The sequence below is a fragment of the Marmota flaviventris genome, chromosome 11 (assembly GCF_047511675.1).
Source record: "Marmota flaviventris isolate mMarFla1 chromosome 11, mMarFla1.hap1, whole genome shotgun sequence".
NCBI classification, from domain to species: Eukaryota; Metazoa; Chordata; class Mammalia; order Rodentia; family Sciuridae; genus Marmota; species Marmota flaviventris.
The window spans coordinates 30,314,685-30,338,826 of NC_092508.1; the positions used below are offsets into that span (position 1 = coordinate 30,314,685).

General features: G+C 34.8%; 1 protein-coding gene across 1 annotated transcript in view; it reads right to left on the reverse strand.

Annotated features, from left to right (window-relative positions):
* Window positions 1-24,142, reverse strand: part of Pard3b (par-3 family cell polarity regulator beta) — a 1,014,040-nt gene that overhangs the window by 474,718 nt on the left and 515,180 nt on the right. Inside the window, exons 5-8 of the mRNA XM_027941877.2 lie at window positions 20,696-20,784; window positions 10,082-10,168; window positions 4,387-4,512; window positions 2,546-2,904 (exon numbers count right to left, since the gene is read on the reverse strand). Coding sequence (XP_027797678.2) covers window positions 2,546-2,904; window positions 4,387-4,512; window positions 10,082-10,168; window positions 20,696-20,784 — 661 coding nt within the window. The remainder of the gene's footprint in view (window positions 1-2,545; window positions 2,905-4,386; window positions 4,513-10,081; window positions 10,169-20,695; window positions 20,785-24,142) is intronic.

A 24,142-nucleotide genomic window follows, 5' to 3' on the forward strand; every position in this document is an offset into this window, starting at 1 on the left:
TGGGAAGGAAAGGGCGACTTGACCTGAATTTTGTCAGTTTCTGTCAGCTGGCTCATCTGTGGCTCACCCGTCTGTTTGTATCCTGAACCTGTACAAGCCAACGTCTCATGTCCTGTCAGCAAGAAACCTGATGCACCTCCTTATTCTCTCACATCTCTAATTTCTCCCTTCCAGTGTATTTTTCACTCTTTGAGGGATGATCAGCTGTCTCTGCCATAAAGAACTGTTACTTCAATTGCATTCTTCTCCAAGCTTCCATCACCAATGTTCCACCACTAGGGATAGGATAAATGTCCTCCACAGTCCTGCGTGTAAGAGGCTTGGTCCCTAGGTTATGCCACTGTTGGGAGGAGGTTAGACACAGTGGAAAGAAGTTAAATCATTAGTGGTTTGCTCTAGCAGTGGGTACTGGGACTCTGTCCCCTTCTCTTTCTCTCTCTTTGCTTCCTGGCTAACATGAAGTAAGAAGCTTGCTCCATGACATATTCCCATCATAATATACTGCTGTCACAGACTCAAAAGCACCTGAACCATCAACCATGGACTGAAACCTTCAGAACTGTAAGCCTAAATAAACCTTTCCTCTTTTTAAGTTTGTTATCTCAGGTATTTTATTATAGTAATAAAAAGCTAACCAACACATCGACCAATGACAATACCCAATAATTCTTCCTATTATCAATTTAATTTAGCCTTGACACTTCCCACCAATTGTTTTCTGAAATTAATTCCCCTTGGTTTTAATGTTCTTATTTTCTGATTATTATCCTACCTCTGTGATCATATAACATCTGTCACTAGTACATACACTTGTCTTCCCACATGAACACAAATGTTTCCCAAGGCTCTATTTTGGATGAATTTGTCCCATGGCTTTGGTCAGCTACTGGATCCTATATTATCTCCCTATAGGAAAGACTAAGATCCCCTTGGCCCTAATCTCTCCTTTTGATATCAGTTTTCTAGATATCACTATATGCATTTCAAACTTCACTATGTACTTCCTTCTCTAATTCAGATTCTGATCTTTTCCAATAGCCTCACCTACTTAAAATTCTAGTTTCTATCAATGACATCTCCATTATGCAAGTTGCCCTGAGAACCTCAGCAATGATTATAATTTCTCTTCCTTCCTTCCTAGAGTCTTTCATCTACTAAGGAATGTGTATTATATTTCTGCATTTAGACACAGGCAACACATCCTGTACTGACCTTTATTGTCTGTTTTTTTCATTAGTATATCTATTTGATTCTAGATTAATCTTCCCAAAGTATACCTGTGATGTCATATTCTTTATTTTTACATTCAAGTCTTTCTTATAGATTTTTTTTAATATTTATTTTTTTCAGTTTTCGGTGGACACAACATCTTTTTTTTTAATGTTTTATTTTTATGTGGTGCTAAGGATCGAACCCAGCGCCTCATGCATGCCAGGCGAGCGTGTTACCGCTTGAGCCACATCCCCAGCCCTCTTATAGATTTTTAAAGTGATTCTATGACTCATATTTATGTCCTCAAAGAACCTAACTTCACATATTACGCATAGCTGGATTATTTGTACACAGACTTCAACAGATGCATTTAAATAAAAAAGCTTAATTGCTGAGCAATTAAGGATCTATGCTTCTTATTCAATACATTTTATTTCCAGTAGAGGATTCTTATAAGTGAATAAAATTTTTATCAGAGACTCTTTTAAGAACAACTAAAGATACATATTTTGAAATACACTTTTAGGTATTCTAAAATTACCTTGTAACCACTAAATTCTCTATTAATTCAGTAAAGAATCTATGAGATCTTGGTTCTTTATGAATTGTCTTGAAAAACATAGGATTTTAGAAGGTTGTAATGGGGAAAGGGAATATTAGACAAAGGTTACAAAATGAACAAGAAACATAATAGCCCATGAACACCTTATGTGTGCATATGTGTAATAGTATTTCATAAGTACACATGTGTGTACATGATCTAGTCTCACTGATTTGTGCTTGTAATGGATAGAAAAATTTAAAAGAATGAAGAAAGATTATACATGTGCTCAAAATTAGGTATGTTTTAAAACAGTGTTTGTAATGCTAAATCAGTGAAATTAATAATCATATATTTGCTTTCTGAAGAGTCAATTTTTTGCTTATATAAAATTGTTCTAGGGAAACAGAGACTATATCTTTGTTGGACTTGTCCTAAAGGATGCTTTAAAACATTACTAATTGTGCTTGAAACTGGGACAACTGGATTTTAGTTCCTATTTAGTGTTAAGTTAGAATACAATATTGCTTGGCCTCAATCAAGTTTGCAACGATTCTTTCCACTCTCCAACGTGTTTTTATTGTTTCCTTGTTTCAAATAATCTATACTCTGTAGAAGAGAAGAAAGTATTACAATTTCAAGAAATTTAAGTTACCTAAGTATACACTTAAATCTATTCTTTGATACAATTAAATAAAGGGAGAATTAACTAAATTAGGCTTAATGCATTTCTCTTAACCAATTTTACATGTTACAATAATAGAATGCTATTAAGCATAATTTAATAATTACCTTTCTTTAGGTCAATCTTAATTTTCTTTGCATTTTTCTTGCTGCCAAACCCCATGAGAGGGGAGAGCGAGGGAGATGAAGATTTTCTCCCTAGTCTTGGTACTCGGGGACTCTTGTTTTGTTGCAGAGAAGGTGATGCATCTGCTTCAGGACTATTTGTTCCAGTGAGATTTACTGTCTTTACTCCAGATTTCCCATGGACAGGAGGAGGTGCTTTTGTTCTCAAAACTCCATCATTGCTACTAAAAATGTTAAGAGGTCCAATGACTGATTTTTCATACTGCTCACGGTTTTGAGGTGGAAGCACGTGGAGGAGCACATCTGGGGATTTCATTGCCTGGCGGAAGACATCTTGTGCCCTTGAAAAAGTCAGTAAATGTGTCATGATACAGTGGCTAGCAGCTGCCTTCCACAGTACTCCAGCACAGAGGCAACCAGGCTCCGCACAGGAGCTCAGGCACAAGACACTGTCCACATTACTACCAGTATGACTGTGCTACCTAAACATCAGAGTTTACCACTAACTACCTGCCCACTGGGCTACACGTGCAGGACGACCATGCATAATGTTCTCATTGACTCTTCTTTACAACCACCAAGGTATATATAATTAATTCTCATTTGGCAAACCCAAATTGAGGCTCAGAGAGACTAAGTAACTTATCCAATGACCCATATTTTTTTTAAGTGTTTCTAAATCTGAAAGTCTAACCAGCATTAATTACTGAAGAACATATAAAAAGGCAAACTTTAATTTTAAGTGAAAAAAAATAATTTGGTATTTTTGATCAGATAATTAATAGGTTATTTTTTGCTTGATTGCGAATCAATTTCTCCTCCATAATAACTCCAGACTGAATTTTTTTTTGACCTTTGTTTTCCATTTCTATAAAACAGGGATGATAATGTCTGTCTTGCATACCTATCAAGTCCTTGAAAATGCATTGTGGCATATCAAACAATACCATTATTAATAATTATTATAATATTATCTATCATTTTGTTGAACAAAATGGAGTGTTTTAAGGCTTCATTTCTTTCACCATTTAAGCAGTTGATGACTAATTTCCCCCAAGCACCCCCCCATCTCTCTCTCTTCCTCCCTCTCTCTCTCACACACACACACCCACACACCGACACACACACACACAGTGTTGAGAACTAATGCCCAGAGAAAAGATATATTATGAACAGTTGGGTCAGAAACAAGAGAGGTTGCTTACTATTACTATGGAGTATCAGTACTGATTTCCTCATGAAATCTCAGCACAATACCAACATATATTTAAAAACATATATGTAGTATCAGAGTGCTATATATTCTTATTGTAGTGGACAGGAAATTATTCCCATAAAATTTTCACATTTGGAGAGATGACTTCTTGAGAGAGAGTATTTTAATTTTTGTTAGTTGCTTATATTATTCACTGAATCCTCATAGACATTTCTCACAGATTCTTTGGTTTAAGGCAGACGGCTTACATCAAGCCAGTTAATTAATAAGCTGAACTAACAGTCTGTGAAAAGAGCTATTAAATATCAATCTAACTGACCCACATCCCAAGAAAAACAAACCCCTTCATCGATGCCCCAGCAAGACAACCAAGCAGGAAAACTTCCTCTATTCTGTGGCTTAATGTTCCTGGAGATGTCTGGGACACAGGTGGGCCACCTTTGAGTGTGCTAAGACATAAAACACATTCCAAAATGGATGTCCAGAGGTCATTTAAAGGGAAATGACCAGAAATTCTACCTCTGATTTTGATCATAATGAGTTCAGTAATGATTATAACCATTCTAGGGGGATGATAAAGCAAATAAAACAATGGAAAAATGCTTACTGAGCAAAAGTTTTGTCTACCAGATCCACATTGTTGATTTTTACAATACATTCATTTTCGTGAAAGAGTCCCTCCCGTTTGCACCTGCTGTTTTCTTCAATGCCTCGGATGAAGAGTCCTAGGATCCTAAATGCAAAATTTAGGTTGAAATAGAATTACTGAATAACAATATGCTAATTATTTCTCCACTTGCAACTATTCAGAAATTAGTATTGATTTCTATTTATGAAATAAATTATGCTTTCTATTCAGGCAATTGTTATTTAAATCCTTCATCCAAAACCACGTACACACATAAACTCAGTAAAAGAAAAGGCCCTTCAAGGCAAATATACATAAACATCAATTCAGAGAACATTAATCTAGGACCCCATTTCTCGTGCTTGTGGCAAACTTAGAAAGGCCAATATAGCTCAGTGGAGTTGAGGACAGCAAAGACTTGTGGTTTGGGGAAGCGCATCACAATTGACCATAAGGAGTAAGCCCAACTTAACGCTGAGATTGGCAGCATGATGCTATGTAATGGGAGAGAATTAGGAATTCATGGTGGGTTTTTGCAATTTTACTGCGTCTTCCACTAATTTGCATTTTTAAGAAGTAAACAAATGTTTAAGCTTAGATCCTATTACTCTGAAGGAAGATCAGCCCATTGGTTACTATAGTGAACCAAATAGGCATTTGGTGTTTTCTCTGTTCTCAAGATGGAGTATGAGATAAGGTTGTAGAGCAGGGCCAGGTGAATTGGTGAATATCTTAGAGTCCAATAGAAGTGGAGATATTGATAAACTCAGAGGCAACATAGGGTTTGAGAGTTAACACTGGATGGGAGGCCAGTGTGACCTAGAGGGGCTTTGAATGGACCTAATCTGATGGAGTTGGTATGGAACACCCACCACCCACTGTCTGCTTTGAAAGGGAGAGTAGTCTGAAGTTTCAAAAGGGAAGAGGCGAGATTTAGAGAGGATACCTAGAACTCCTGGGACTTTGTGTTTCTGACTAAGAGTCAGAAGGGGAATGGGTAGAAAAGAAGGAAAGGAAGAAGAAAACTATAGCAATAAGAATTACATTTTATATGTAATTGTCCCTTGCTATTCATGGGGGTTTGGTTTCAGGATCATCATCCTTGGACACCAAAATCTGTAAGTCTCTTATATACAATGGCAAAGTATTTGCATTCTCCTGTAATTAAATCACTCTAGATGCCTTAGAATTCATACAATTAACTGTTGTACTGTACTGTTTAGGCAATAATGGCAAGAAGAAAAGTCTGTACCTGTTTAGTACAGATGTACTTTAATTTCTCCAAATATTTTTGATCCACAGGCAATCTGCTGTGGATGAGGAACCTATAGATAAAGAGGGCCGACTGTACTTGGTTACGTGTATAAAACCCAAACTAAAACCAATAACGAGAAATTTTACTATTAATCATTTGGGAGATATTCCTTCCTTGGTGGTATAGAGGGTCTTAGTTGCATCCTACAGTCAGAAAGACCGATCTATCCTCTAAGAGGATTCTCCTGGCTGTGGAAAACCTGCCACTTCCATGTGCCTTGTTCCTGCTTTCCTACTCAGTCACTCTCTTTTGTATAGGACCCTGTGTGCTATTACATAGTCCCTTTGCATTAAATTTCAAATCTAAATAAAATATGAGCACATTTTATGTGTGAATAATAGGGTCAGCCATGGAAAAAGGGCAGCCTATAATGAAAGTCCAGGAGAAAGCAATCCTCCTGCTTGGAGTAGCCACAGAGCTGAGCCTCTGCCTCCAGGCCTCCATTCATTTAACGAGCTCATATCATCTCAAGACGTCAAAAGGCAAGGCACATGCAGTGATATTTAAGTCTTCAAAAATGTTAAATGAATACAGTATGCTGCTGCAGGAGGGAACAGCAAATAGTCACACCACCTACCGCAAGGCAGACTCAGGGTCACAGGGACCAGTATGGGGCCGGGGTGTGTGCTTCATTTCCTAGTTCCAGCAGGTTTGTAAATTAAACATATTCTGTGTTACCATCATAATATTAAAAATTGAACTATTGGATGTGTAAAAATGAAGAAACAGATCATAATTGTTTTTTCCCCTAAATTAAACAAACCTTCTAGTTCACATTTTGGATTTTTGTTATGGTGGATTCACAATAACATGATCCATTAGGAGGCTCACATGTGGTTATAAACTAGTTTATGTAAGTGAGATTTTTTTTTAACAAGCATTCAAGTCTTCCTTTAATTTAATTCAGTACATCATCAGTCATGTAATGTTACTCCCTAGGATTTAATCTCACATTTTGGGAGATGAATTAATTCTTTCAGGCCACTGGGTTGCAATTTAGCTAGCATATTACAGCTGGAGTGTGCTATGTGAACCTCACTGATCTAAATAACCTAACTTTCCATGAAAAATTTATTGACAGAATAAGCCCCACTGTAAAACCCATGTGTCAGAGGTAATTTCGGTAAAACGTAAAGCGGACTGATTTTTATTAGTTTGGTCCCTGGCAACAAAATACTCCTGCCCTTTCTATTCCATGGAAGGGGTAGATTCCCTCCACTATGATGTCATCCAGACCCACTACGAGAAGGCTCAGAAAATCATGGCTCATTACCCTCCATGCTCCAGACTGGTGGGCTGTGGTAGCTGTCTCATTTGGGATCAAGACTCACAGGATTTAAAGATTAACGCTGTCGAGGAATTATAGGCTGAGACTAACCAGTTAATTTGCATTAATGAGCAGTGATCAAGGATGCTGAAATCCACAGCCCCACAGAATTAAAAAAGTAACAATTGCTTCTTGCTCATCAAATAATCATGTAGGCACCACCATTTTCTCCCTGCCCCTCTCCTGCCCTTCCACTGTATCCCAAGGCCTCACCACCCTACCAGTTTAGCATTCTGTCTGAATGTCTTCTCTTCTCCCCTCTTCCCCATCACTCCTCCTCCTCATTCATCTTTAGGTACCTTTACTGTAAAATGGAGTTTATTGTGTCATCTTTCTTGAAAAAAAATAGATTTCATGTTTTTAACTCTAAAAAAAAAAATAGCACAGATTTTTTTTTTTTTAAACAAATGAAGTTAAATTGCTCTTTTCTTGCAAGGATTTAGTGCTGCTTTGTGTTTGTTTTGTTTTTCTATTGAGAAGGCAAATGGCCCTCAAGTCAAGCAGCAATAAACATCCCTGTGCTAAGGTATTAAAACAGGTTCATGGAGACTTTGGTACAATAGCTAAGATATTTTAGCTAGTTCTAACTTAGGTTTCGTATTCAACAACAGGTGTGACAGTAGTTTTTCTAAATGAAAAAGAAAATACTTTGGAGGCAAAGCCAATTACAGTAGTCTTAATAAAGAATTAAATGTAAATTCTAATTTAAAATAATGACACAAGCCAATAAATGGAAGGAAATTAAGAGCTAAGTCTGCCACTATGACCTTAACGAAGCCCCGGTGCTCACACAGTGAAACCATATGGCATTATGAAGTCAGACACTTGTCTGACATGCTCTACACGCAGTGGCATCTAGACACATGGGTTGAGTTAAGTGTGCTATTTCAGCCTGCACTCATTACTTCTTAAATTTTATTGGCTCATGTCTCCACTTCCATATTATTTTTAATGTTTTTTAATTAAATTTCCTTTCTATAATACTAGTGGATAGCAAAAAATAATAGAACTATTTCTCTAACTTACTAAACAGTTGACCATGAACTTATAATGAATCAAGCTTTTTTATTTTAGCCAAAACAATCAAAATACTGATTGATAATTTATGCATTCATACATTGTGGGTTTTACAAGAAGCTTTCACATTTTTAAAAGTGATTTAGTCCCCATAACCTTGATGTGAAGTAGGTATTCACAAGAGACAAGTTTGGGGGACTTTGTTGAAGGTCATATAAAATGAACACTGGGATTAATTCCAATTCTTCTGAATCCAACTGCAATACTCTTTCTAGTATTCTACCAGGCTTATGCTAGGAATCATAACCAGAAAGGAGAAGGGAGGAAATCGATATATTCTAGTATGTTTTCCTTATTTGAAGTGAGAGAGGTGATTTTTTTTTTCTTTTGTCTGTAAGGCCAGCTTGTTTTACAAACTATTGGAAATGAAGTATGGTGACTGTCACATTGTATATTTTCTCATTTTTGGAAATTGGGAAGATCTTGAGTTCTATTCCAGCTTCATTAAACTAAAGGGCCTGGTAATTTAAGCACTCTGGTGTTTTCACAAGACTCAATGAGTACCCTTCTGCCAGAAGCCATTAGAATTTCTCATTTCATGAGAAATGAGTAAATACCCACCCTGTCTATCAAAAACAACCTCAGTTTGTCCTGTGCCACAACCCATAACATTTATAAGCATACTTATTAACACATACAGGAAACTAGACAGTAAGAGCCACTAGCTTTCTGGTTCACTTCTTTTGAGGAAACATTCATTCCAGCAAGAGATTGACATCAGATGTTATTTGCAAAAAGGAAAAAAGGGTGATGACTTTGCAATTACAGGTAGCAGATGGTTACCTGCTGAATATGGTGCCAACCAAAATATCATGACTGAGTCTGTTTTTCCTGCTAGAGGGCAGACAGAATGGAGTAAACATTCAGGACTAGTAAATTAATACTACATAATCTTTTGGGAAAATTTAGTTCTAGAAAGAGCAATGGAGTAAGGATGAGTAAGAAGATCTGGATTTTGTGTGAAAAGAAGTGGACCCTCCTTGTGGCTGACATCCCAAGCTAAAATAAATCATTCTACCTTTTGATGGTACATTCAAGAAAATCCATTTAGTAAAGTCATTAAAACATCATGTAACCAAGAAACTTATTTTCATTTAAGTTTCTGGCAATCATTGTCAAATTAATCTTGTGCTAAAGGCGGTCATCTTATTGGAAAGTGACATAATATAGGAAACTAGGTCCATAAGTGATAATATTAGGTCCAGGGCATACACTTTCATTTCTGTCAACAAAACAAATTTTATATTCAGTTAGATAGATGTGGCTTCCAAGAAATGCTGACAGGCTCTAAACTGCCATTTACCAGTATGGTCTTAGTAATATAATGTATTTGAAATTCTGAAAGAATGTAGTAAATTATTTTTAATGTTCTAAATGTTATTTTAGAAAAAAATAAATAGCAGGATGTCATTTTTCTTCTATAGCAAAATCATCATATATATATATATATATATATATATATATATATATATATATACCTATATATGTATGATATCTGATGTAGCTACTAGAATATTGAATGTTTATTATTCTTAGCTCTATATGCCTGAGGAATAGGAGGAAATATAAATTAGAAATTATCTTCACTTGTTGAAGTATATCTTTTAAAATTAAAATTTTTCAATAGCTATATTTGTTTAACAATATATTAAAATCTTTGTCAATGATTCTGTTTACTATGTGCTTCTGACAAGAATATTTTTTAAAAAAGCATTATAATTAATTCAAATAGAGAAATTGCGAGGGACTTTTTTTTTCTTTTTCATTACGTCTTAGAAGTAAATGATTTAGTTTTGCCTCTAATGCATCTGAGGCTAACAAATATATATATTGAGGTGTTTATGTGAATAACAGAAATTCACACTTGGTCCTTTTCTGAAGAATGACTGGAAAAGTGGGCTCCTCAGGGTTTCCATTAATTAGTGTGAGCTTCTGAAACCAGGAAATCATCTTACCTTCCACTCAGAGATGAAAAGAAGGGCACCACATGTATTCCCAAGGGGCCTCCTTCCCCAGAAATCTCCACCGTTCTTGTCATATCACTGGGGCAGGAAAACACAGAAGCACGGATGAATCTCTGCTGAAAACCAGATGAGGCACTTCAACCCCTGCCCCCGCCCCCCAGGACGATAGCAACTACTGTACCAGTCCAGGCAAAGCCAAAGGAGTACATGATTTCCAGGTATGTTCAGAAGATTCATTAAAAAAATTTAAAAGACTGTGATTTCTTATTTTTACCACTAGAAGAGGAACAATCGAAATGACAAAAATAACTTCCCATTTAATCTGCATCAATCAACATATTTAAAAAGTGATACACAAAAATGAAATTTCTCTCCAATGAGACTCACTTGAAAATTACTGTAAAACACATGGAAGTAAATGTATATCTATGCTTAAGCAAAAAGTTAGCTCCCCTGCAAAAACAGAGTAAAAATGAAATAAAATATTTATTAGAAAAAGCACAGAATTACATTTTATAATGACTGTGAAGCTACTGTTGATAATACATTTGGGCATGTTTAAAGAAACATAAATCAAAACATAAACTTGTATCAGCTGTATTCAATGAAACAATTCCAAATTTTCACATGCTGGTTTATTTATTTATTTTTTTAAGGTAGAAAAAGAGGTTGCAAAAACCTGGAGAAAATGTATTATAGAAAGAAATAGAAAAGCTGACCTGCCTAACCTAGCCCAGATTAAGGAAAGAATGAGCTAGAAACATTAATGGGTAGTGTGTATGACTCAAATATAGAAGGCACTGGGCGCTTTTGAGTAATAAAGACTGGAACTAACAAGTTTTTATAAAGATGAAAAATAATAACTGTGAACAATTATCGGCTCTTTTAATCCCAGAGAGAGAAAATAAAATTGCTAGAGGAAAATGATAAAGTTGAAGCAAACATCCCCTTTATGGAAATTGTAAGCAGGTTTCTATTGTTTTCTATTTACATGAAAATGACCTGAAACTAGATGTCAAATTAAGAGCTACAGCTGCGACAAATGCTTTTCTGTTCCAAATTGAAAATGGTGGAACTCTGGCTCCTTGCTGCAAAGTTGAGAATAACGTTAAGAAAGTAAAATACCTGCTGAATTCACTAAGCCCAAAGTATTCTTTAAATGATCTGAAATCTAAAATAAATACATGAAATATATTCTCATCAATGGATGAGGCCTACTTTTAATGTGTTTTCCTTGCAAGCCTATTATCAGTAAGAACTTGGAAGGAAAAGCATATCAGTTTCCAGCATTTGTGGAAGATGATGGAATTTCAAATCTGATAATAAATTTCTAATGGGTTTTGTCCAGGTATTACTGACATACATAAAAACGTGTTCAGTCAAGCAAGTTATATCAGTTGCCTGGAATAAAAGTTAAAAACAAAACAAATCTTAAGAGTAATATAGGATGAAATGTTTCTTCTTTATATAAGTGATGATATGAATATTTATAGAATATATCTACATGGACAGTCATATACAGGCATACATTTTAAGTCCTGAGTATAAAATGCATGGTGGGCAAAAAAAGTTGTTTAGATTTTAATGGACCAGAGTAATAATTTTTATAGAATAATAGATTTATAGTGCACTTTTAGTCATGTGAAGAAGACTACACCCAAAGCATTTACATTCTAGGCTTAAAAAAGACTAAACTCTTTTTAAAAAATATTTTTTAGTTGTAAATGGAATTTATTTTTATTTATTTATTTATTTGCAGTGCTAAGGATCAAATCCAGGGCCTCACATATGCCAGGCAAGTGTTCTACCACTAAGCCACAACTCTAGCCCAAGATTAAAGTCTTATTTAACCATTAAAACAATATTATCTTGAACTTCATAATGCATTTTTGTAGTTTTACACTGAAAGCATAACAAAAATCTCCCCTGGTAAATGTATCAAGTATCCACATGGTAATACATTGCATCAATATGTAATACATAGAGGTTTTCAAATGTAAATGTTTAGACCAATGTAGTCCCCAAGATTTTACTGCAAGAATTTCTAGGATGGCTTTTATAGATGATGGCATTTATGAATTGTCTTTTTTTCTATTTTACAAATATTTCTTTACCCCTATTCAAAAAAAACAAAAAACAAAAAACAAAAAAACCAAACCAAAACAACAACAACAAAACCCAAAACCCAAACCCAAACCAAACAAATTATTCTCCTGGCTGCAGAAATAGCTCAGTTGGTAGATAGCTTCCCTGGCATGCACAAGGATGTGGGTTCAATCCCCAGCACCCCACAAAAACAAAAAAACCCTCCCATAAAATATGATAAATTCTATGTATCATACTGATACTTACTTCTTCTTCTTCTTCTTCTTTTTTTTTTTTTTTTTTACTTAGGATTAAATGCAGTAACACTCAACCACTGAGCTATATCTCCAGCCTTTTAAAAAATTTCTTATTTGGAGACAGTCTTTCTAAGTTGCCCAGGCTGCTTTGAACTTGCTATAATTTCCCAAGTATCTGGGGTTACAGGTGTGCAATGCCACACTGGGCACTGATATCTATTTTTAGCAATTGTCAATCCTGTATTTTTACAGTCAGTTAATAAAGTAAATATTATAATTTAATTAAGTAATCAGTCTTGTTTTAAAATGCTAAAATGTTTGGGAGAATGCAATTTTTAAGGTTCATTTTTATTTTATAAAATTCCCCTTTTTAATATTTCAGAGTAAACATTTAAATTACTATTACACACAATAATCACCATTCTCTGGCTATAAAGATTTTTGACAACTTAGATTACTATCACAAAAATGTAACAATAGCACTAAAAATATTTGGCTTCCATTTATAGGCTGTAATATGCAAATACTTATAAAAACTTAAGTCTGTTTATTAACAAGCATTGCAATTTTTACATAGATCATGTCTCAGCATATTTCTTTATCAAATACTATCCATTATCTCAAAATGGAAATAATGACATTTGAAAAAGGATTTCTCATAGACAAGTTCAAACATTATATATATATATATATATATATATATATATATATATATATATATATATATATATAAAATTTTAAAATAAAAAATCGCTCCACTCTATTATAAATACTTAATGGAGTTCTATATAAACCTCTGTGTATAGCCACTTCATGGAATGTAAGCACCTCAAGCACAATTGGACAGAATTATTTGAACATATCTCCTAAAGAGTAAGATTTTTACAAAGATGTATAAACAAGTCTATTAATGCTATTTGTTTAGATAAAACCCAAAGTACAGCAGTTCTGGTGAGCAGGGTCTGGTGAGCAGGAAAGGCACATTTTCACTTATATCTTAGAGGAGAGTACAGTCATCAGAATGTAAGTTGCATGGTAGAGTAGGAATAAAAAATGCAGAAAATGAGGTGAAAAGGAAATTCTAGTGGTATTAAAAAAAACAAACAAAAACAGGAACTGTGAGAAACAGACAAAAAAAAATTGAACCATGGATCACGGTAAAGGAAAAACATTTGCTATACAAAGAAGAAAAATAGAATTATTTCACCAAGATCAAAACAAATATTTTTATGCAACTTTTAAGGCAAAGTAAAACAAGCAGATAGTCACAAAGCACTAAGTCAACTAATATTAAGTAAACTAAATGCCCTAAGGTCCACTTGACAAAATTAACTCAATAACTGGGACCAGCAGCAGCCAATCTAAGAGCTCAGGAGCAAGGTACTGGTGAGCTATAGAATTAGTGGATAAAAATCAGCCTGTAGTTATGAATGGCTACTTTGCCAGAGCTAGATGTTAAGTGCTTCAGTTGTTTTCCATCCAGAGAAAAGATATAAAGCTTGAGGCAGAAAATACAATAAAAGTTGCAGATGTTTGTAGGTCTGATTTTTTCACACAATGCAAATGGACATTTGCATTAAGACTACTCAGCTTGGTTTCAGGCTTCTTCCTTGGGTATGGAGAGAAGATTGAGAACAGGAGGGGAAGATGCTTTATTTCAGAAGAAAATTTTTTCCTGGGGTGACTTTAATTCAGGTGTCTAAGCAAGACATTTAAACTAAAGACCAAAGTCTCAGTTTCCTCACTTATATAATGAAGACATTAAGATTAGGGACTTCCCTAACAGAGTTGCTGGTTTTATTTTTTAAATTTTTTATTCTAATTTGTTATATATGACAGCAGAATGCATTACAATTCATATTACACATATAGAACACAATTTTTCATATCTCTGGTTGTACACAAATATATTCACACCTTTCATGTCTCCATACATGTACTTAGGGTAATAATGTCCATCTCATTCCACCACTTTCTTTTATACCACTTGCCCCCTCCCTTCCACTCCCTCGCCTTTTGCCCTATCTAGAGTTTGTCTAATCTTCCCATACTTCCCCTCCCAACCCCACTATGAATCAGCCTCTTTGTATGGAAGAAAACATTTGGCATTTGTTTTTTTGGTGATTGGATAATTTTACTTAGCATTATATTTTCCAACTCCATCCATTTACCTGGAAATGCCATAATTTTATTCTCTTTTATTGCTGAGTAATATTCCATTGTATGTATGTGTGTGAGTGTGTGTGTGTGTGTATGTATATATATATATATATCACATTTTCTTCTTCTCAGCAAAAGAAACAATCAGTGAGGTGAATAGAGAGCCTATAGCTTGGGAGCAAATTTTTACCACTTGCACATCAGATAAAGCACTAATCTCTAGGGTATATAAAGAACTCAAAAAGCTAAACAACAACAACAAAAAAAACAAGTAACACAATCAATAAATGGGCCAAGAAATGCACAGACACTTCTCAGAAGGTGATATATAATCAATCAACAAATATATGAAAAAATGTTCAACATCTCTAGCAATTAGAGAAATGCAAATCAAAACTACTCTAAGATTTCATCTCACTCCAGTCAGAATGACAGCTATTAAGAATACAAATAACAGTAAGTCTTGTCAAGGATGTGGGGTAAAATGGTGTGGCCAATCAGGTAAGCAGTATGGAAATTCCTTGGAAAACTGGGAGTGGAACCATCTTTTGACCCAGTTTATACCCAAAGGACTTAAAAACATCATACTTCAGGGACACAGCCACATCAATGTTTATTGCAGCACAATTCACAAAAGCTCAACTGTGGAACCAACCTAGATGCCTTTCAATAGATCAATGTGGTATATATATACACAATGGAATATTACTCAGCAAAAAAAGAGTTGCTGTTTTTAATGAGAAAAATGGAGAACACAGCATATATACATTACACAGATATATCTATCTGGCATATACAAGAAGTTCAGAAACTATCAGCTATTAGTATTATTACTAGAATTTTCCAAGGGAACAAATAATATTGTGGATTAGAAGGGAATAAGCTATCATAAATTTTCCCTCCCCTCCCCCAGTTTTCTTCAGGAAAGCTTTTTAAATAATATTAAAAAAAATAGTATGGGGCTGAGGAACACCTTTTCTTCACAATTAGATTGCTGACAAGGAGAGAGAAGAAAAAGGGTTGTAACAAGTGGACAGAAGGTGTCGGTGACTTCAGGCAGATTTGCAGATCTGTCACACACAATGGAATGAGAGACTGACACACAGGAAAACCTTCAAGAAGACTTTTCAGATTGCCCTGAACTCTGCTTGATGGTGAAATAAATGTCTTACTGATGTGAATGTACTGAGTAAAAATCTAAAGAAGAATTTGTGGTGGTTGGTGGTAGGAGTCACTAAATTCACTTGAATTCAATAAACATAAATTCAGTCATTTCAATGGGGATGCTCTATAAAGAAAAAAGCAAAACAGAACAAACACAACAGTGCTTGAGGAGTTCACATTCTTGGGGGGGGGGGAGGTTTGAGACAGATAAAAATACAGGGCAATAGAATAATAGCACAGGTTGAATGTTCCTTATCTGAAAAGCTTGAGACCAGAAGTGTTTCAGATTTTGGATTTTTTTTTTAATATTTCAGAATTTACATATTTCAGAATATGTATATATTCTCTGTGTGTGTGTATACACACACAAACATATATTATAATATCTTGGGTACAGGACTCAAGTAAAAATACAAAATTCAATTATATTTTATATATACCTTATAGACATAACCTGGAGGTAATTTTATGCAGTATTTTAAATAATTTTGTTCATGATATAAAATATCATGGTGTGGAATTTTATACTTGTGGCATCATCATGACATTCAAAGAGTTTCAAATTTTGGAGCATTTCAGATTTCCAGATTGTGGGTGATCAACCTATAGTAGTAGCAATAGTAGGTGAGATCCTGTCTCTAAATAAAATACAAAATAGAGCTGGGGATGTGGCTCAGTGGTCAAGTTCCCTGAGTTCAATTCCCGTAGCCAAAAAAAAAATCCAAGATATTATTTGGGAAGCAGTGTGCCAATTGGCTTCAGAGTATTAAAACATGTATTTCTAAAAAATGTATAAACAAATAGTTTATATCACTTCTATCTTAGAAGTAAACTCTTGCTTAGAGAGGTTATGAATTTGTCCAGCATCATATCATTCATGTAAAATACAGTCAGGACTGAAACTGGATCTTTTGCACTCCAGAGAAGAAGTCCTTAGTCACTTTGACATGCTGTTTTCAAAGCTGAGGTAGCTTCTGATGTGATTCAGAGGAAGAGGAAGAGGGCACAGGATCAGGAAGGGAAGCTAGGATCAGGAAGCTTTTCCTGAAGGAGGTAGCATTTGAGAAGGGCCTCTGATGGGCAAATGGGTTTTCCATCAAAAAATGCAGGTGAGGGGATGGAGATGGCACACACAGGAGAGAAAGCCCTCTGCACTGAGGTACTGAACCAGGATCCTTTGTGGACATACAGATAGGCTATGATAAAGAAGAAGGGGAAGAAGGGGAGGAGGAGGAGGAGGAGGAGGAGGAAGAAGAAGAAGGAGGAGGAGGAGGAGGAGGAGGAGGAGGAGGAGGAGGAGGAAGAGAGAGAGAGAGAGAGAGAGAGAGAGAGAGAGAGAGAGAGAGAGAGAGAGAGAGAGAGTTAGTTCAGATTGAAACATTAGCTTTAAGATCAAATATCAGAATAGTATATCAAATCCCATGCTGGAACATTCATACTTAACTTTATAGAAAATTGTGTCCCTAAAGGTTTTGGAACTAAAGAATAGTGCCATAGATGTCATGGATTAGAAATATCTCTGTAGAAGTTAAATATGGGATCAGCTAGAAACCAAAAAGATAAGGGAGTCTTGGAGGAGGCCAACTTGGGTCAATAGGGATTAGGGAATGAGGTGGAGTCAGGAATGACACAGGAATGAGGGACAGTCTTTCCCACATATTGCTTGGTACTTAAAGAGAAACTCCAAGTATAAGTTGCAGAAAAAGTACCAAAGAGAAATTACTTGTTTCACTGTCTTCTTAAAATAAATTCAGCAATGATTCATAGGTCATGTATATTAAAAGATTCTTTGGAGCACTCCCTTTAAATGTTATTGTTCTTTATTGAATAAGGATGTTTTTGTCAATAATGGATGAGTTTACAGTTGTAATAATGATTTATGGAACAATTTTTTTGTACCCATTCAGTCTTTCACTTAATAAATATTCCCCCATTGTATTCCAAAACCTGTATTAGGTGTCAGAAATCCTTTGGAGGATGTGTAGTCTTGTTTGGGAGAACAAATATTTACAATAAACTGTAATATGTGTAATACTGATGATAATCATTATAATAGCAATTCATGTTTATCTAATCTTTTGTTTAGCATTGTACCAAGTCAGTTGCCTGTATATGCCTTACTTAATCTTCATAAAAATCTCTGCAATCATGATACACATTTTTCCTATGAAGAAAACATTTTAAAGAGGTTAAGTAATTATTCCAATATTGTAAAAGTAATAAGTAGTAGAGCCAGTGCTCAAAATCAGTCCTTCTCTAAATCTAAAGGTTTTAGAACTAAGGAATGGTTTGAAAAATACTATGATCTAGAACACATTATCCAGTAGTAATATGCTGATCCAAATGAGGGAGGAGTTAGGAGGTCATTGCAATCACTTAGCTGAGAGGTAATAAAGACTTGAGCAGTGACCATGGGATGAGGTAGGTTCAACATATTTTGAGATCATTCTGCAAACCATTTACTTGCCATGTGTCTGGTATGAAAGTAGGCTCAAAGTCCTATGCTGGGCTAAGCTCTGTGGGTCTTCTGTTCCTCCCTGCCCCAGCTGGATAGGGACCCTGAACTCAGCTGTAAGGGGCTTCCTATTTCACTTTTACAGTTTTTCATCATCGCATACCAGCTAGAGCCAATATTCTCTGGGAGAATTGTCACCTCCAAACTTTCCCCTGTTAGCTGAGCATTCATATATAAAGGTCACTCTCATCCTTTCCCACCCCAGAGTGTGTTAAGTGCTGGGAGTTTGTATTCTGAATTTCTCTGAAACTGATTTCAACAGGGCTTCTCCTATACTGGTGCTTCTCCTATACTGGTGCTTCTCCTAGCCATGGTTATGTAGCTAAAATAAAACATGAAGGAGTCAGCATACAATAGGGAAAGTTTGAACCAACAGATTTATAGAAAGAGTGGAAGGTGTGGATTGGATCTGTCACTTAATTGTTCTGAATTACAATTCCTTAACCTATGAAAGGTGATAGTGAGCAACTCATGCAAAAGACTGTTTTGATAATCAAAGTATACTTAAATATATATCTTTTAATTTTAAAATCTATTTTTAAAATTTCCTATGTTCTATTTCTCTCAATTACCTGCACCTGGAGAAAGCTTGGCTGATTTTTCCTCTGCAGCCATAAACAAAACAAATTGTTTACTGCATGATGGATATCTATGCAGCATCTAGCCAAGATGTTGGCAAACTTTTCAAAAAGCTTATGTTAAAAAAGTGAAATTAAGGCTGAGATAGGAGGATTGTAAGTTCAAGACCAGCCTCAGCAACTTAGCAAGGCCCTAAGGAACTTAATGAGACCCTGTTTCGTAATAAAAACAAATAGGGGCTGGGGATATGGTTCAGTGATAAAGCACCCCTGGGTTCAACCCCCAGTACCCAAAAAAAATTAAAAAAAATAAACAATTGAATAAATAAATAAATAAATAAATGATGGATAGATAGATAGATAAATAAATCAATAAATAAATAAAAATGAAGGAAGCCAAATAGAATAAGGGTATGACAAGTATGACATTCATTCACTACCTCTATAAAACAATCTTATCAAAAATATAAAAAGATGGAGAAATTCTGTACCCAGATTTTAATATCATAGAACTCATTAATCAAGGAAACAATCTAAATAAAGAGTAATTATGGTCATGTGGCCATAAATTATAAGTTTGATGAGAATCCTCACAGTAAAGCATTGTAATAAAGGATGATCACCATTTTTTTAAGAAGCTAATTTCATGCAAATCAGCACTTATTAGTTACTGAATTTAATGAAAAGAATACATTGACTGAATTAATGAATGACCATCTATTTCAGCAGCATTACCTTCTAATGCTAAAATCAACCATCTATTAAATATGAAATTACCTTCTTTATGCCAAATTTGAAGTAACTTTAGGGAAAATGATCATGATGGTAATAACAATAATATGGGCTGAATACCTCTCATTCAGAAATCTGAAATTTGAAACTTCTTGCATGCTGATATCATGCTCAAAGGAGTTTGGATTTTGGAGCACTCTGTATTTCAGATTTTTGATTAGACATGCTTGGCTAGTAAAGTCTATGTAAATATTCCAAAATATAAAAAAAAAAAAAACCCTCTAAATTCTGAGGCACTTTTGGTCCCAAGCATTTTGGATAAGAGATATTAATCTGTAACAGAGATAATTGTTACAAGAATAGTTATAGCAACAGCAACAAATATTCACACCACTCAATTGGACCAGAGCTCTGTTGAAAGCACTTTACATGTGTTGACTTAATAGATGTAAAATTTACATCTAAGAATATAATAAATCTGCATACCTACCCTCTGAAGGTTTAAATAATAACTCCATTTTACAGACCAGAAAGCAAGGCAAAAAAGATGAGTAAGTTACCTAAGCTTGTGGAACTAGTCAGCAGCTAGTCTGGGATTTGAATCTAGGGAATACCTGAGGCTATAGTATTGAAAATTAGAACAAAGAAAAAGAAGTTCTGGTAAACACGGTGAAACTAACTTCACATAATGAGTCACATTCATTAACAACACGAAAAATTTCTAGTGGATGGACTGGATTCATTTTATATTTGTCAAGTAAAATATTATAAGATTGTTCAAATACAATAAAAAAACACTCAACCACAATGAAGTCTCAAGTGCTCATTTAAACTGCTGTGCAAAAGAAGGAGAAATAATTAAGAAATTCTGGTTGCAGAAGATTATTGGAAGGATTGAGGATCATTCATGTTTATCAGTAAAACCTCATACCTTATGTTGAAAATGGGTAAAAAGGAATAATTGAATAATTAATTTTAGAACTGGGATATGCTTTACCCCACAATTTTACTAATCTTGATCTTTCCTGTAAAATAAGAACAATTAAAAAGTGTTAAAGAAACCAACATCAAATTTAAATAAATAAAAACATTCTTATTTGCATAAAGAAAATACCTCAGTGCACCCTTAATTTTTGGCGATGTTAGTAGTTCTGTCTGCACACCATTCATAACTTCTCTGTCTTCTAAGTTCTGCGTGGAATCCTGTAGTGAAACAAACCCATAAGCATGTGGATGTTGCACATATAGACTGAGTATTTGAATAAAATGTATCAACATGGGAGAGTAAAATGTTTTACTCTGAATATAGACAGTATGTTCCATTTTCTTTGAAGACTGGAAACAGGTGTTAATCTTTTCAGTGCTTTCAATGTGCTTTTCTTTCTCATTTGATTTCTGAAATGCTCAAATGGCCCATTCACATGAAGCAATATGTTAAGAGCTCTGGAATATATCATTTAGCTTCCTGCGACTCAACTATAGTCTCTTGGAATTGTGCTTTAAACCAGCGTGGGAAAGGAGTACCAAAGGGAAGGCTCCAGTGACAGGTGGAGAGAGATGAGTTGTAAAGTGCTATACTTTGCTTACACCTCCTTACAACACTAACATGTAAAGAAAATGAATTCCTGAGAAAAGGCCACTTGGAAAAGTCACTGTTCTCAAAAGTGTGTGGGAACATTGCAGGAAAAAAAGAAATCTGGAGGGCTGATTGTGGCTCAGTGGTAGAGCACTTGCCTTGCGTGTGTGAGGCCCTGGGTTTGATCCTCAACACCACATAAAAATAAATAATAAAATAAAGTTATTGTGTCCATCCACAACTAAGAAATATTAAAAAGAAATCTGGAGTTTTTGTCATGGGGTGGATTTTGAGGATGACCTGTACCAGAGAGAAACTAAACTGACCACTTAATTTCTAAGCGAGGAACACTTCCATTACAGAGAGGCAAGAAGATCAGGAAGGACACCAGGATGGAGTCACTTTGCACCCTAGGAAGAGGGGCAAATGTGCATCTGATGCTACCACAAGAAGTGGAGGACAGATTCTAGAAGGCATGCCTGAGGTCAGTTCTTGTTTTATGAAAGACATTAGTTCTTTGGTAGGCTCCTATAGCTGCTCTTTAACTATCATTCTCTTTAAAGGGAGAGTCTAATGTTAGTTTTAGTCTCTATTTTCACTGAAATGACAAAACACATGGAGAAAGATCCATGTCAAAATCTCACACCTAAAAGATGGCTTTTATGGTTATGGATGTATAATTACAACAAAACATGTCAGAGAATATATGAGTTTAAGAGGTTGGATATAAGCAATTTAGGTTAATATCTTTTTTTAAAAAAAAATTAAGTTGTCAATGTACATTTATTTTTGTTTATTTATTTATATATGGTGCTGAGAATTGAACCCAGTGCCTCACATGTGCCAGGCAAGCACTCTACTACTGAGCCACAACCCCAGCCGTAGGTTAATATCTTGAAGAAAATAAGGTGCAGAGTTTCAACTAGAGCACTTTGATGTAGTAGTACACCGATTTAAAAAATGTCTTTCATATTTAGACTGGTAGCAACATTTCACGAAAAACATTTCTGTGAAAAATTTCTATACTAGGTTTTTAAAAAATTATTTTTCTCCCTTCCAAAGGATTAAAGAAAGGAAAGAAAAGAAAAAAAATATTAAAGAATGGTTCATAGTTTATGGTTCTAAATCTTAAAAGATGAATGTCTTTGAAAGCTTCCAAACGTTCATAGTATTATGAAGAGCTTGATAAATTCTTACAGAGAAAAGGAGACAGAATTGACCAGGTTATTAAAATATTCAGATTGTTCAAGCATAAAATTTAACAAACTACTTGAATCTGTGACTATCAAACATGTCAGGATATTTGAGGACCTCATTTTTGCCCAAGTTGTTAACTTTATCTGTCTGTCTCACACAGGAGTAAATTGGGTCTGGTTCTCTGTACATAAAACACATAATACAGAACTCAATGTATTCATTTTCTAGTGCTCTGTAATAAATTATCCCCAAACTTAATGGATTAGAAAATAAACATTTATTGTTTGTCATAGTTTCTGTGAGTCACTTGAAAGTGGCTTAGCTGGGCAGTTCTGGAGCAAGATCTCTCACAAGTTTGAACACAGGGTATCTGTGGGGTTGCAGCTACAATTATCTAAAAACCCTGATAGGGGCCTTAGGATCCACTTTTTTTTTTATTACTGCAGATATATTGAGATACAATTCACATTACATTAGGTTCCCCATTTTAAAAGATACAATTTGGTGTTTCAGTATATTCAATTCTGCAACCATCAACACTAAGGTTAAAATATTTTAATCACTCCCAAAAGAAACCCCATGCCCATTAGCAGTTACTCTTCATTCTCCCCTCCCCTGATATTCACTGCCAATCGTTAATCTGCTTTATGACTCTAAGGGTATGTCTATTTCTGATATTTCATATAAATGGAAACATGATTTTTTAATTAGAATATTTGCTAAGTCATCCATGTTGCAGCATATGTCAGCATTTCATGCCACTTCATAACCAAACAGGATTCCATCTTAGAAATTTGGTTTTTCCACTCATCAACCACAATTTTAGTATTCCCACTTTTGCCTAGTGTGAAAATATTACTGTGATTATTTGCATATGAGTTCTTGTATGGAAATGGTTTCAATTACAAGGAATGAAATTGTTGGTTATGCAGTAATTGTATATTTAATGTTTGAGGAATGGCTACACTATTTTCAGGTATTCACATAAGGTGAAATTTCTATTAGAAATATATTAGGTGGGCTGGGGATGTGGCTCAAGCGGTAGCAGCGCGCTTGCCTGGCATGCGTGTGGCCCGGGTTTGATCCTCAGCACCACGTACAAACAAAGGTGTTGTGTCCGCTGAAAACTAAAAAATAAATATTAAAAAATTCTCTGTCTATCTCTCTTTTTTTTTTAAAAAAGAAATATATTAGGTTCCAGTTTCTCTACATCTTTGACAACACTTGTTATTTTCCTTTTTAAAAAATTTTAGCCATCTTAGTGGGTGTGAAATGGCATCCACTGTGATTCTGATTTGCATTTCTTTAATGGCTGATGATGGCCATTCTTTTCATGTGATTGGCCACTTGTGTACCTCTACTGAAGAAATGTCTATTTGTCTTCTTTTCACTTTACTGATGGGTCCTTTAAAGCACAAAAGTTTTTAATTTTAAGTCCAATTTATTTACTTTTTCTTTTGTTAATTGTGTTTCTGGGGTTGTATCTAAGAAATAGTGCCTAATACAGAGTCACATGGATTTATTCCTATTATCTTCTAAGAGTTTTATAATGTTAGCTATTAGTTTTAGGCCTATTATCATTTTGAGTTAATTTCTATGCATGCTATAAAGTAGGGTTTCAAACTCAAAATTTGCATGTGCCAACATCAATCAGTTGTGCCAGTATCATTTGTTGAAATAAATTATTTTTTTCCCATTTAGTGAAGCTTTTCCTTCATTAAATTGCATAATGAAGAGTCACAAAATCACTCATATCCAAAAATTTATTCTCTCAATATCTGCATAACA